This window comes from Merops nubicus, unplaced genomic scaffold, assembly GCF_000691845.1.
Source record: "Merops nubicus isolate BGI_N331 unplaced genomic scaffold, ASM69184v1 scaffold537, whole genome shotgun sequence".
NCBI classification, from domain to species: domain Eukaryota; kingdom Metazoa; phylum Chordata; class Aves; order Coraciiformes; family Meropidae; genus Merops; species Merops nubicus.
The window spans coordinates 25,212-40,714 of record NW_008619323.1 but is presented as its reverse complement, the minus strand read 5'-3'; the positions used below and the strand labels follow the sequence as shown (position 1 = coordinate 40,714).

Genomic DNA, 15,503 nt, shown 5'->3' with positions numbered 1-15,503 from the left:
AGTATTTTAAAGTATCATCTAATAGACTGCCACAAAAAACAGCAAACTGTGTTAAAGATATTTGAACACACGTCTGTGATAGTAATTTGTCTGCCACGTACTTAGTGTTGTTTCTCAATATTGATGCAACTTTGGGGTTGAACTTGAAGGCCATTATTCTCTCAAGCGTTGACTCAAATGGCCATTTTCTCTGATGGATGTTGGTGGTGCAGAGTTGCTGTTGAGGAATGTGAAACTGTAAGCAGAATGGTCAGATCCAAAAAAAGCATTGTGACAGCTGGGCAGGTTAGAGAGGCGAAAATAGTGAGTGCCCTCAGCCAGGTCCTCCACTGCAAGTATTTGTAGCTTATTAAAAAACTAGAACACCAGATGGAGGTAGAGAAATTAAATCGGAGGTTTGTTTTCTTTTCTAAATGCTGTGTAAATTAAAAGTTCCAAACTCTTCCTTCACAAATAATACGTAGCCCACTGTGGTGAAATTTCTGGTTCACAGCCCATTTTCAACTGTTTTTTGTCTTCGGGGCCCCTCTGGTGTGGGCTGCTTGCTAGGTGAGCAATCCATTCTCTGCCATCATTTTGTTTTAACCAGAGGCTCCTTCTTTCAAGCTATGGTTGTATTTTCAGTGTAGGCACTGTTAGTTGCATAAAGGTATAATTTAAACATCTATTTTTGAACCCTCCTGCCTGCAATTAGCTGGATTCTGAAGAACCATCAATAAGCAAACAGTCCTGACATAATTCCTTTTCTTTTGCATATATTGATGTGCCCTGTTCTAGTGCATTCCTAAGATGCTCTTTCATACTAATTAAAAAGCATGCCCATAGTTACTACAAATTTACAGTTTAGTTCAGGAAAACTTAGTGAGAAAAGTAATTCGTATGCTGGAATATGAGGTTCAGATAAGTAGTCCAGACCAGAATAATTAGTCCAGTAGAATAGTGCCTAATTTACACCCTCAGCAGATACCACATATATTTTACAACCTAAAAATCTTTAAAAAAATTTTCTTCCTTTGCTTGGTAAGTTCAAAATTGCAGTACAGTGAGTTTTGGTACGATCTGGATGAGGTTAGAGTCCTCAGTTCAGAAAAATGAGATATTAGAGGAAGCTGTGACCATAGCTGGGGCTCCTGATGTGAGGGGCAAACCATACAATGAAGTTATGCTTCAACAGAATAAACCAGCTACTGATCCTTTAACATTATCTGGCAGCAGGCATAAACTCTTCTTGAAATTGTTCTGTGAAAGCAAGCTGTGGTACTGGTGGTGACCATGCTCCTGAGACACTGGGAGGAGATTTGTATGCTATGCCTCACCATAGCCACAGACTGGTGTGCTGGAGTCGTTCTTATGAGGAGATGAGTCTCCTCTGGTAACCAGGACTTCTTACAGAGAAAAAACCTCTGCAAAGGAGCAGTGGTGTGGATGGCTACTCATGCAAAGTTATCTGATGGCTTCAGCCCAGTCTTGCCAACATTTATTACCTTAACAGTGTCAGGAATGTCAAAGACTAACCTTGACTGCTGAGCATTTTGCAAATAGGGGCTTTCTTTTTGTCATATTTCAGGGCAAAAAAAAGGAAGTTTTAAATTTTAACAAATTTTTTAAGTGTGACTACTACAAAATGTCAAGATACAATCAAGACAGCTTTGTGGTTTTACTTGTCATAACCTTGTAGAGCTGAGAGAGAGATATTGCCAATCTTTGTTATATGAAATAAAATTTCCAGTGCAGAAATAGGCATGTAATCAATACTAAGGCTAAACACACATTCTGTCGTGAGCCACAAGAACTTAGAAGTATATATCCTGCTAGGAATGAATATGTAGTATTTTAGTGTTACTCCATTTCAGAATTATATTTGGGGAGTGTTGTTACAGTATAACCAGAATGCTGTTGGTTTTGAAATAAAATTAAAAAGGCAGCTTTAATCATAATTTCAGAATCACAAGATGGTTGAGATTGGAAGGGACCTCTTGAGATCAGCTAGTCCAACCCTCCTGCTCAGAGCAGGGTGAGTGAGAGCAGATTGCCAAGTGCCATGCCCAGTTGGATTTTCAGTAGTCCTTTCAAATAACCATAATTCTGGATTGACAGTGATCAGTGGATGGTGTAGTACCTCTAGAGCTTTAGAGTATTGTTCTGTGGTTACGGTTCTACTTGTCTTGTTTCACGTAAGAATATTTAGCTCATTTCCTGAGCATTGCCTCCTTGAGTTTTACAAGTTGTATTCAGTTAGTAGCAGTTTTTTCTAATTTCCTGTGCTGATGTTTGGACTTCTCAGACCAAATACTTATTTTTCAGATTGGCCTTTGTTTCTAAAAAAATAAAAAAGATGCCTGTTTTGTTTTGCCCATCTTTTGTTGACACATCTTTGAAAACTTTAATGCTTCTGATGCTTCTATAGTTTTGCCATACTGTAAGAGGCCAGTTAATTTTTTTGCATTTTTGTTTTTTTTTAATGGTTCCGATAATTGGCAGTCAGACTATTTAAATTAACTTCCTTTTTTATTTTTTAGTTTGAAATTCTAACAGTTTCAGGATACATTGGATATCAGACTTTCTGTTATGTCCATAACAGTTTACTGTAAGCAGTTGTCTTTCTGATAATGATTTACAACTCTTTTATTTTTGTTTCATAAATTAGCATTGTACAGTACTAAATTCAAACAGTTGTAAAACGACACAGTGTGCTCCTGGTTTTAGTCTGTACAACTGACAAGACAATAGAAATAATCCTTAGACATCACAAATGACTTTGCCCTGACATCTTTTCCAAGCACTGCATGAAGGGCCTAGCCTGGATGTGAGGGTTTTCTCCATAGGTATCTGGTTCTGTCAGTTGATTAGCATTTTAGATGAAAGACAATAGCTACAGGGAGTATGTAGCTGCCAAGCACTTATCAAAAAGGATTGCTCAAATTGCCTCCTTTTTTCAAAAAGAAGAGGGAATAAAAAGGATATAAGCACCCTTAAAAATTAGGATCTTTGTTTTAGAACTGTTACCATAGTTGAGAGATCCATTATTTAACAGCAAATACATAAATACAAAAGACTCAGGGTTACATTTTTCTAAGGTAAATTAATTCTAGGATGTTGTAATATGATGTGGTGGGCCATATATGTATAAGCCAGTAACTGCACTCAATTCAAGTGTTCAGGAATGACTGTCGGTGCCTGAACAAACTCAAGACATATATGTGTTGGCTGATGTACTTATTCCTCGTTGTTTGTTATTATTTCCATTATTAGCATTTGAAATTCATAAAGAGCATTGAATACCTATATTAAATGCTGCGTTCTGTCAAGAATACTTGTCTGAGTGGCAGAGGTTAAAGACTGTAGAGAAAAGGACTGGGAGAGGACTTGGAGAGGTCAGCTAATGCTTTTCTTCTGCTGCAAGGCAAGATCAAACTGTAGCTAAACTACTCTTGACAGATGTTTGTCTAGCTAGTTCTTAAAAAATGTATAGTGATAGAGATGGCGAAATTCCCCTAAGCAGTTTGTTTCAAGGTCCTACTGTTGTTATTATGGAAGTGATTTCTGAGGTCTCATCTAAGTGTATTTTATTGGAATTTAAATTAATTACTCTTTGTATTGCCCACACTCAGTGTGGATAGCAACTCACCTTAGGTCTTTCTGAGTTGTATGCTTCAAGTCAGTGGTGCAAGTCCTTTGTTGTAAAGGAGGAACATAATTACCTTACCTTTAGTGGGGACAGAAGTTATTTCTCTCAATCTGGATTTGGGATGAAAGAAGTACACTTTGGCAGGACATTTTGTCTGAAACTTCAGTTTGGATTCACGATCTGATTCTGTATGTGATGGAGTGCATACAGCATCTACTGTGTGAAACCCTGATTTCTGAATTGTCTTTCCTTTAGTGTTGTCATATTACTAAGAATAAAACTTGTTTAGGATGTGTAACAGTATAAATATAAAGCTTCACATACTGATCAGTGGATAATGACTGTATCACAAGTCTAGAACCTTTGTTGTCTTGGTTTGGTTGATGTTTCCTAGTAATTGTTGGGAGTCTGTCCACTGACTTTAACGAGATGTAGATTTATCCCCTGCTGCTGAAAGTAGGGAAATTCTTTTAGTAGAGGTGAATTACTGGGTGTTCTTGGAACAACACATACATAATGATTTATTATTGAGTTAATGAGAAAACAGGAGTATTACAGTATTAAGATACTGTTTAAGAAGAAAAAAAAAAAAAGTTAAACCTCCTCATTGTAATTTTAAAATCAGGTTGTTGATAGCATTTATTTTTTCCATGGAGTTGCTTTGCTTATTATGGCTTGAATTCTGAAGTGTTTAATCTTTGACTGTTCCTGTTGACTTAAGACTATGTGCAAGGCTACCGCATCTTTTTCAGCTGCAAGGTTTAGTTTGTCAGCTTTATATGAAGCAAGTTTTGTTTATTATACAAACATGATGCAACTGTTTGGGTGCTAAGTAAATAATAAGGTTATGATCAAAGTTATTTAAATGACTTTGAATTCAATTGAAATATACATTTCTTGGATTCTACCCAAAAGTGGAGGAGTGTCTGTTTAGGAGAAGGCATGGTAGAGTCTTGATAAGAGGCACAGTTAATGAGGTACAACACGTTCCAGTTTTCTCATGCTGCTATCTTGTGCAGCCTATCTTATTGGGGTTACTGAAGAATAACTGCCGACTGGCCAGATCTCATTTGGCTCAGTGCACATCGGTCTTGCTGCCAGATGGAGCGTACTCCTAGTTTTGCTCACTAGAATTCAGATAAACTGTAGTTGGCAGAATATGGCAACTTTGACTTTGATAGAACCCAGTACACTGCAATGGAAAATAGAAGTAAGCTCCTGGGCATCCATGTCCGTAGGGTTTGACTGGGGAAAAAAAAAGCATCAGTTGAATAGCAATCTTGATGCAAGTTCACCAGCTGGTTCACTTAGCAGATCTAAAGTGGGCTGTCAGTGTGGCATCACTGAATACCTTAATAAAAACTTCACAGGCACTGAATTTTCTCCTTTCATTGGAGTGCTGCCAAACCAAAACATCTTCATTTCTTGTCATGGATGTTACACTTCTGTGTGAGAAGAAGAGTGTGGAAGAAAAGTCTGCCTGAAACAACAAAAGGGAGTGAAATAAGCAGTTTGCCAAACTTCTGTCCTGACAAAGGATAATCCTGTGTTCTGAAGGAATTTTGGATAAAAAGTCCAGGCATTCTGGCAGTAAGATCTTGGTTATGTTTTTTTAGAGTAGGTGACTTGGCAAAGGATAACATTACTTTTTGTAAGAGTGGATAATTATAATTGTTGATGCCTGATTTTAACCTTTTGATTTATACTTTTGGGGAATGCTCTTGCATGTATAATGAGAAAATAATGTGCTGTGAAATCCTCAATTAGTACTAAGTTGTCTGGATCAGTTTCTCTATGCCAGCAATTACACCTGAAACAAATTTATTTTTCTTATCTTCTAGTACTTTAATTTGCATTGGTAGCATTAAAAAAAAATACTGCTCATGTGAAGATGTCACAGAAAAATAATTTAATGTAAGCTATTCATTTTGTTCTTTACTATTCAGGGACAGCGTGCCCTGGGGCATGTGACCCGTTTAGGAAAACGAATTAATTTCCTTGCTTTTCTAATGCTAACATTAGAAATAAAAGTATGTCCTCCAAATTATCCCTTCCTTATCCGGTGAGCTAAAATAAAGTAGTAGCTCAGCTACTAAATTGCTCCTTTGATTTCAGACAGATCCATCTCCTTCTTCAGGCTCAGCTCACATTGCAGTTGTTGAATTTAGACCCATATAAACCCCTTTATTGTTATTTTAGTTCTGCTGCTTTTTAAAGAGCTCAGCTGTGTATGTGAGGACAGTCAATTAGCATCTGAAATGTTTGTTCCAATGAGGACATATTGGACATATTGAGAGGTGCCCCCTTGCACCATCTGGCCACCTTTTTTAGATGTGAGTTACAGAGAAGGACTCACCTTTCCCTCCATTTCTGCCTGATCATTTTTGTTTTGAAAAAACAAACCCACAGTGAATAATCAAAGCGAGTGCCTTCTGCACCATAACTGTACAGTTACCAAGAAGAAGGATCCCTACTGGTCACAAACTCTTTGATGCCAGCAGGGGTTTTATCACTTAAACTTAAAGATGTGAGCCTGTGAGTTGGTCCATGGGCATAATCTTTGGTAGTGTCTGACATGACAGCTCCTTAATCATTGTGTTACAGTTTTTGCATTAGATGTCCCTCTATTTTTGATATATCTTCTTTTCTGTTTGTGTGGTCCCTTGCCTCTACAAGGAGGCCTTCATTTTGTCCATGAAACAAAATTAACTTAAGATACCTGCTGTGTCCTGTCCTGTAGACTTGAGGAGCTCCATGTGGTCTTGCAAATAACTGAATAACATTGATTCAGTGATTCAAAGAATGATATAGATGAACTTCAGAACAGATATACTTTGAAACCATAAGCTGATGAAATAATTCAAGTTGGAAGGAACTTAAGGAGTTAGGCTAGTCTGAATTTCAGTATACAAGACCTTATGATTCTTGAAGTTTCATTTAGTATCAGAAATGAATCCAGGAAAAAAAAAATATATTCACATGTAATAAAAATTCTTCTTAGTTTGTTTTACAGCTGGAATGTGCTATGGATTTAGCGTGTCTCAGAGGGAATACATTTTTTTGAGTCGTACTGAACAAATGAAATTCTACTCTGGCTCATTAACAGAGAAACAAAAATGAATGGCAATAATCCAGATATCTGCTGTAGTCATATTTCAGAATGTTGTTTATATTAACACAGTTAGTATGTAAAATGTTTGGGTTTTAATTATGGCTTAAGAAAGTAAACTGTTTTAAAGAGAGGTGAGTGAAGTCATCTGGGTAAACATGCCAATCTAAAGAACAGCTCCCCAACTGAAACCAAGAAGCTTTATGAAAAGTGATTCATTAAGGATTTTTCCTTTTTTTTTTTTTTTTTCCCTAAAAGCCTCTACACTCATTTTCTGTGCAACTGAAGTATCCAGTATCACACAGGCCATTTATTCCTATAGCATTCTCCAGATGAACAGAAGCAAATAATGAATCGGCAAAACAAGCACCAAGAGCATCACCTTATCCAAATTGCTGTGCCATGCTCATTTTCTTTCCCAGTCAAGGCCAGTGCAGCTCAGAAAAAGAGAATTCATTCCTGTACTCTGTGTTGGAGTCATGGTTTAAATGCATATACTTGTTTTTAAGGTTTGTTTGGTCCAGACTTCCATATCCTTTGATGCTGGTATATCACTCTTTGAACAGAAGGGGAAAAAACAAACAAACAAACAAAAAACACTAAAGGAAAGAAGGCAACACAGCAAGCCAGCAATCTTTGCTCCATTCACACCCTCATATGGCAGTGCTACAAAAAAGTTGATAGAAGGAGGTTCTGAATTTCTTTGGGTAGGCTGAATACCCACGTCACCTGAATTCACTGTGGAGTACTTTTGAAGAACTTGTACTGTCTTGATTTGTACCAGGTCTAACTCTGGCAACCTGTAACCACTGCACACTGGGCTTCCCCCAGAAGCTGCTCCCGAGACTGGGGCTGAGCTGTCTGAGACTGGGTGTAGAGCTCAGGGTCTCCAGAGGGCATGGTGGTATCAGAGCAATTCCCTCAGTTCAATACTGGTTCCCACTACAAATCTGGTTCATAAAATGGCTTCCGAATGCTTATACTTCTTGAATTATTATCTCATATTTCAAATGAGCAGATTTTTTTCTTTTATTCTAGCAAACTAATTGCAGAGTTATTGGAGTATTAGTGCTCCACAGCCTTCTAGCCAGCTGATACTAGTTGCTTGACTGAGCACCAGTGTTATCACTGAGTGATATTGAAATGATTTGCTGACAATTGCCTCATAACTTTTATCTGTGGAGATTCAGTCCAGTGGTCTATTCACTAAACCATGTAACTTTTCATCATTCACTCATTACTTTTGCCAGGTTTTAGCTACTTGGTCTGGAATTTTCCTTCCTTAGTATCTGCCTGAAGCAGTAAGTATCACCTCTTTTCAGGACAAGATCAAGAAATGTGCGTTGCTTTTCCTGCAGAGATTTTAAAGGAACAAAATAATTCTTAAAAGCCCTGTGAGAAATTCTTCTGCTCTGGGATATGGAGACACTGTTGAAATCCAGGAGAGAATTTTCCTTGGGTTATGAATGTATTTTCATTTTTCTGCTCCCCACCTAGGTATTTTCAGGCTATAATTTTTCCCTCAGTATGCCAGTTCTCAAAAAGTTTCAACCAACCATATGCAGGATCTGATCCCTAAATGCTGTTCAGTTTTCTTCTGCTGTGGGATTGCACAGTTTCAGAGCTGTAAGAATGAAGGGACTTGCCCTGCAATTTTGGGAGATGCTGGTAAATAGACACTAGAGACAGTGTGGAGACTCTTGGTTGCTAGTAGTGCTTTTGCTTGTGGTGCCAAAGAAGGTTCCTGTGCAACAGAACAAAAATTGGACATGAGGAAAGAAGACAGTAAGTATTAGAGGAATAGGAAGCCAGAGGGAATGGGAAGGGAATCTGGAAGGTGACTGTGGGGAAATAGTGATTGCTGAGAACAGAGATGGGAGAAAAAAAGATGAGTTAAACGTGTGCATTCAGGGAGACTAGGACTCTGGATTGAAGAAGCTGAGAGTGAAAGAAAAGGAGGGGAGACTTGGAGTTGATAGGCTGTGGAGTATTGGAATATCACCTCAACTTTTGAGGTGAGTCTAGGAGGCAGAGGATGATGGGAATAGAACTGCAGCTGGGATGGAAGTGTGAAAGACAGAACCAGTTCATACAGTAAAGAAACTGGAATAAGCTGTGGAAGATTGAGTGGGTGTGAAGAGAGAAGACCATGACCTATTTAGAACAGGAGAAGAATCAGTTCTGACCACTAAAGAAGAGTCGCCAAAGGTCGTTCAAAACAAAAACCTTGAACAAACCTCCTAATTCTAATGGGATCTACCAACTGCATGCTCAGTAGAGTTGCAGGGTTTATGACATATTATTTTTCCCCCTAATGACCACCTTTGAACTCTTCAATTACACTGACAATAATTACTCCCCTTCCTTGTTCCCCTCTGGGGCTTATAATTTTCTTACATTTTCCTTTGCTCATAGCCTGCTCTGCCCTGCAGGTGCCAGCAATTCTTGTCTTTCAAACTGTCTTTTAACGTAGTTCAGCTGAATTCAGAACAGTTGTTCATAGCCCATACCTTCTGTTACAAGAGCTGAAAGGAATTTTGTATGTATTAAGTTGGTCTCTTCTTTCCTCGACTGTAAAAATTGTTGCTATGAAGTTACTACTGAGCGTTACAAACGGCTTTGCAAGAAATACTTTTACCTCCGAGTGCTTTCAGTGTTGTTTGCAGGTTTGTTTTTGCATAGTGTTGACAGTGGAGTAGGATTTTTTCATGTTTTCTGCAGTTTTGTGAGATTGAATGGGAGAGGTTGGTAGGATGATGATGATGGTTATTATTATTTCTCTTGGGAATATATTAAAAGATAGAACGTGGATAAATGAAGCCTCAAGGGTGACTCATGTTTTTGTTTAGCTTGAACTAGGTCCAGCTTCTAAGAGGAACTTTATTTTAGGTGCATGTTTTTGCAAAGTGTTTTAAATTGAAGTTATAACTCCAGAGGCCTCAATAGCATGTGTTTGTTTTTATTTAGAAACATGTTTAAGGAATGCTTTTGGTGGGTAGATGTAAAATAAATAAAACTATCTCAATCTGGAGGTTGCAATTCTTTGGCATATTTAGTGTCAGCAAAAATCAAGTGGAAGAATGTTAGAGGATGGAGTCAGTTAATTTTTTTTTTTCATTTACTTTGTAAAGAATTCTTTATACTAAGTTGCAAGATGCAAAAGTATGATTTCTTAAGTAGTGTTTGCTTTTTACTTTGTAAATGTTTCTGCATATTTGGGAAGTGGCTAAAATTTGTTTTCAGCAGGGGCCACTGCCTGCCTGTAGCTTTGGGTAGCAGAAATTGGGGAAGTGCTTTTCTTCAAAACAACCTAGTATTACCATGTTAACTGTCACTGAGTGTGTTATACCACGATACCTCCATGCCATTGCTTCTGTAACGCTGTTCATGGTGTACTTCTAATATTTTTTGCCACTATAAATTCTCAGTAAACACTATTTACAACTTGGGTTTTATTAAAAACAAACAAAACAAACCATAACTTTGCTCTCATGCAACGTGAACGTCCTGGCTTGTGAATGGTTTGAAATTTGTCTGCAAACCAATTGATGACATTAATTTTTAAATTGTTAAGGGAATGAAGCAAAGGAATCATAATACTTCATACAGTTGTAATTTACCAAATAGATAAGGATAGAGTAAGAATGTAATGATGTCTTATATATTTAGAAAATTTAGCTTAATGAATATTTCTAATAACTGGACTTTAATGAGAAGAAATTTCATCATTTGAACCTAATTTGTTGAACAACCATGAACGTTCCTCTGGTAACTTAAGAGGTGCTTTTGTCCTAGTCAGCTGCATACTGAGGGCATATACTTTGTCTTTATTTCAGTATACTTATGTATCTGTAAAACATGATACTGAAAAACACTCAGGTTTGAAAAGTAACAGGTATTTATTATGTTGCCTGCTTAAAAAAATTTTCCATATGTATTATGACCTGAATGAGACAGCTGCAGAATTTGGCCAGGCAGAGTTGCAGTACTGTGTACAATGGCTTTCTTGGTCACTTTGGCACAAGTGTGACAGACATATGTAGTGAGTGGAGATATACACCAGAGAAAAATGGTGATGCCAGACACTAAATTTAAAGAAGTGTTAATTACTTCAGTGAAACAAAGGTTTTGTTGACCTTTGTTCTGTAGTAAACTTAGTGCTTGTTTTCCAGCTCCAGTACAAGCGTGCATCTTTCCCATGAGAGTGCTTGGGTAAAACTCATCAGGTGATTTAAAAGTTTTATGTACAGAAGTTAGAGCAAGTAAAAGTTTCCTGTTTACCTGGGAGAGATGAGAGTTCAACCACACAGTACTTACTAAAATTAACAGATGTTATATGATTGATCTATGGGGCCTGTCATGAAATGTCCCTGGTGCAAATTTGACTGTATGATGGGTGATTGTGTTCAGTCTACTGATCTATTGCTGGTTTTGAATGATGAATGTTGCAGAGTTAATGCTTGCACTATGTGTTATACGGTATATTTTTGTATTAATTCTGAAATGTATTTTAATTGCAGAGACATTAAACCAGACAACATCTTGATGGATATGAATGGACATATCCGATTAGCAGATTTTGGTTCTTGTCTGAAACTGATGGAAGATGGAACGGTAAATTAGAAAGAATGATACATTCCTAAGAACATTTTCTTCAGTCCTTTCCTAGATACTAAAAATGTGTGCTAATAAAGAGAAAAGGTGTCTTTTGTTAAACAAAATGGAATTGTGATGATATTGATATGTAACTAACCGTGGCTGAAAATGTGACAGCACACTGCTTGGATTTACTGTATATTAAAAGCTTTTCAGATACATGTAGCTACCTCATGAATAGAGAAGCTGCGCTATCAGGACTGAGTAGGTGTTTGTAGAATCAACTATAAATCTCCAGTTTTGAGCTGTGAGCTCTAATCTTTAGTGAAAATGTAAGCTGTAGTATAAGTAGGATGAGATACTGAAAAATAGTGATGTGATAATTGTAGTATTTTTAAGCTTGCGCAGTCTTAGTAGGTGTGACTAGAATGTAGTTCCAGTATGTTAATCATATCTCATAGTTTTATGTAGTATTTGTGCTAGTATATGTGATTACTTAATCTGTAATTGCTTAACATCTCTAAGCATAAGAATTGACAGTTTTGTGGTCTCTCTTATTAAATATTTGTAAGAATTTAGCAAAAGGATATTATTGGGTTGCCTATTATTGTAGTGGCTTGGATGCTCAAGTATTTCTTTATGAATTTAGAAGCCTTTGCCTGCCTGTAGTTGATAGTGTTACAACGAAAACACCAGGCTACATTTATAGATAATACGCCCAACACCACAAACGACAGTGTCTGTAACAATGGAAGTTGATTTTAGTCCTGGAAATGTAACTTCTACAGGTCCAGTCTTCAGTGGCAGTTGGAACGCCAGACTACATCTCTCCAGAAATCTTGCAGGCCATGGAAGATGGAAAAGGGAAGTATGGGCCCGAGTGTGACTGGTGGTCCCTGGGAGTCTGCATGTATGAAATGCTTTATGGAGAAACACCCTTTTATGCTGAGTCCCTGGTGGAGACCTATGGGAAAATAATGAACCACAAAGTTAGTGCACTTTCTCTTTCTGTCTCTCTCTAAGCTCAAGTTTAATAAGTAATAGGGGGTAACTTGAAGACTTATTTAAAACCAAATTTTTAAATACTAATTATGTTAATGTTCATAAAGGTAGAGGAAAATAAAAATGTGTTTCCATCTAGTAAGGTTGATGGTTATGGGTTGCAGATGGCTTTGCTTTAGACTAAAGCAGTTCAAAACTAAAAATATGGAACTTGAAGCATGGCTGTTAGTTCACTCTGTGGAGTAAATCTTGGCTACATTACATCACTCCTTTTGTGTTACTTTCTTCTGGCGGATCCATGGTTGGCTTACGCAGAAGAGTCTTAAATGTTCTTCCACATGTAGGTAGCTGTAGAATTCAACAGTGTAAGAGAAATGTAAATAAGAAAAACCAGGAGTCAAAAAAATTTCAATAGTTTCTGTCCTTTGGAGAAGTCTTTTTCCTAGAAAACGTTCTGCATGTATTTAAGAACTGGAGTATTTGCACATTTCTTCTTCTGGATAATGATTTTCACAAAGAAGTGTGTTTTTTTCCAACTTTTTCTTAGTAATAAACTATTTTCTCTTATTTTGATCTTTAAGGAGAGGTTTCAGTTTCCTGCTCAAGTGACAGACGTCTCTGAAAGCGCAAAGGACCTCATCCGAAGGCTCATTTGTAGTAGAGAGCATCGACTTGGGCAAAATGGGATAGAAGACTTCAAGAACCACCCATTTTTTGCTGGGATAGATTGGGACAACATTCGAAACTGTGAGGCACCTTATATCCCAGAGGTCAGCAGCCCCACTGATACCTCAAACTTCGATGTGGATGATGATTGCTTAAAAAATTCTGTAAGTACGGAATCAACATTTTGACAAATCTTCCCTTTTATCATACTTTATAATGAAGAATATGTAAATGGGAGTTTCAGTGTTCACTGTGTTCTGCATAAACAATAAATAAGTGCTGCTTTAAAGAGCTGTGGAGGGAATACATTCATGGTTCAGAGGCTGATCCTCCAAATATAGATGTGTAAGGGTAGCTTCAATTTTATAAATTCTTCATAACTTTGCATGTATTTAACAAACAGGTTCATATGTTACAGCAGGAACAAGTTCTTAGTGTCCATATCTGATAAAGAATTAATATATTTATATGTAGATAATCTGGAAGGCTTCTAGCAGAGCATTGTTGAGACTTGTACTAAGTTTGCATAATGAATTTTATTGTAGTGCTGTGCACTAATTGCTCATATCTCTGTCAGATTCCATTCAGATCATTCCCACTAAAATCTTTACAGTCTGTTTCTGAAGAGTTTTGAGAAATTTAGGAGGAACAATACAGTCATTCCTTCAGAAGAAGTTATTTTGCCTTTGCTTAAAAAGCTTTGCAACTATTGATTTTTAACAACCTTAGTCTTTCTGTGCTTTTGAACAGGAACTTTGACAGATGATAAAGGTCTTATCATTAGAAGAATGCCTTGTATTGTGTCCTTGGAAATACTTTTTTGTTTGTTTGTTGAAAGACACAGAAATCTGCTGTCTATATGTGAGGTGAAGCATTTTCACCGTTTTTGCTTTTGTTTTCTGAACTGCCTTCGTATCTCAGTTCCACTGAGCTTCCTGGACCTGCACCTAAGTGATAGGCAATGTGAATTGATAGAGGGAGGAGGAGCATTATTTGCATTCCCTTTCTTCCAACTGTACAAGAAAACACAAAAAAACTCTTGGACTAGGTTAAATGCAATGGTAGACATACGTGGTGTGGAGCAGTAGGTCTCGGAGACCTTTCATATAAGCAAATTAAGCAAATCAGTCTAGCTGCATTTTTGTAATATTTTCCTCAGTTTCCTCAGTAGCCTGCATGGTAGATACAGATTCAGGTATCATTTTGTCACTATGATAATGAGGTTGAATACAAACACGGAGAAAAAAATAACTATTTTGATCTCTGCCAAAGAATAAACACAGAAGCAACTTCTTTTACAGTACCTTATATCATAATCACTAGATAGGGTATTTTAGAACTAACATTCAGTTACCTGTGTGGCAGCTGAAAACTGTGATATGGACTGTTAAAATCACACAATTATGTATTTGGTTTGTGTTTTAAAATTGGTCATAAAGACAGTTTTGAAATTTGAATCTATGAAATATGCAAATAAAAAAGGAGAAAAATTCTACTTTTTCTAACCATAGTGTGTAATAAATGATACTTTTAGTACCAATTAGTGGAAAGGTAGGGCTTTGTAATATGATCTTGTCCTTAGTTTCCAAAATGGCCAGTAATCTAGACTTGATGTAGTTACATAATCTAGCTGTCTCTTTGGTTGTCTGTTGTTTGGTTTGCGTGTTGGTTTTGGGGTTTGGGTGTGTTGTGTTTGTTTTTGTTTGTTTATTTTGTTTTGTTGTTTGTTTGTTTGGTGTTTTGGTGGGGTGTTTTTTTATTATTATTATTTTTTTTAATAATTTGTTAACCTTTTCTTAAAATTTGGAACCTTCTAGCACTTTTAGCGTAATAATCTTTGGGACTTTATTCTGATGACCACTAGGGTCATCTCTAGTACAGCAACATAAATTTTGCATCTTGGGATTAAATACGAAACTTTTCACCGGACATTTAAGAATATTAGAAGTTAGTAATGGTTCAAATAATACAACAACAGGGTTATTTTAGCATGAGGAGAAGCTCAAAGGTTTGTCTTGGTTTGTGGTTCTTGGTCTGGCAGGAAAAAGGAGCACTGAAGGAAGAAATGGGCAAAGCACTGATGGGATTAGAAAACCCTGTTGTATTACTTCTTTCTAGTAAATGTCTGACTAGTGTTCTCTCCAAAGAGAGATAGTCTGATCCAAAGTGAGGTTGATAAATCTACAGGCAGGGAGCCCTGCTGACTAAATAGCAGAGAGGAGTGTAAGAGGGAATGAAAGGGTGACTGTGACTATGGTTAGTACGATATAATTGCTAACACTTCACATGCAGTAGAAATGGAAAGTCTTTTAAGTCCAGTAGGATATTACTTACTCAACTGTCCTATTGTTTTTCTAGGAAACAATGCCTCCACCATCCCACACTGCATTTTCTGGCCATCATTTACCATTTGTGGGTTTCACATACACAAGTAGCTGGTAAGTTCAGGAGTTCCAAAATTGTCTGTAGGATAGTTGTGTAACATCTTAAGTGACTATCTCT

General features: G+C 37.1%; 1 protein-coding gene across 1 annotated transcript in view; it reads left to right on the top strand.

Moving 5' to 3' along the window:
* Nucleotides 1-15,503, top strand: part of LOC103776227 (serine/threonine-protein kinase MRCK alpha-like) — a 79,914-nt gene that overhangs the window by 44,111 nt on the left and 20,300 nt on the right. Inside the window, exons 6-9 of the mRNA XM_008943726.1 lie at nt 11,258-11,351; nt 12,122-12,322; nt 12,917-13,165; nt 15,360-15,439. Coding sequence (XP_008941974.1) covers nt 11,258-11,351; nt 12,122-12,322; nt 12,917-13,165; nt 15,360-15,439 — 624 coding nt within the window. The remainder of the gene's footprint in view (nt 1-11,257; nt 11,352-12,121; nt 12,323-12,916; nt 13,166-15,359; nt 15,440-15,503) is intronic.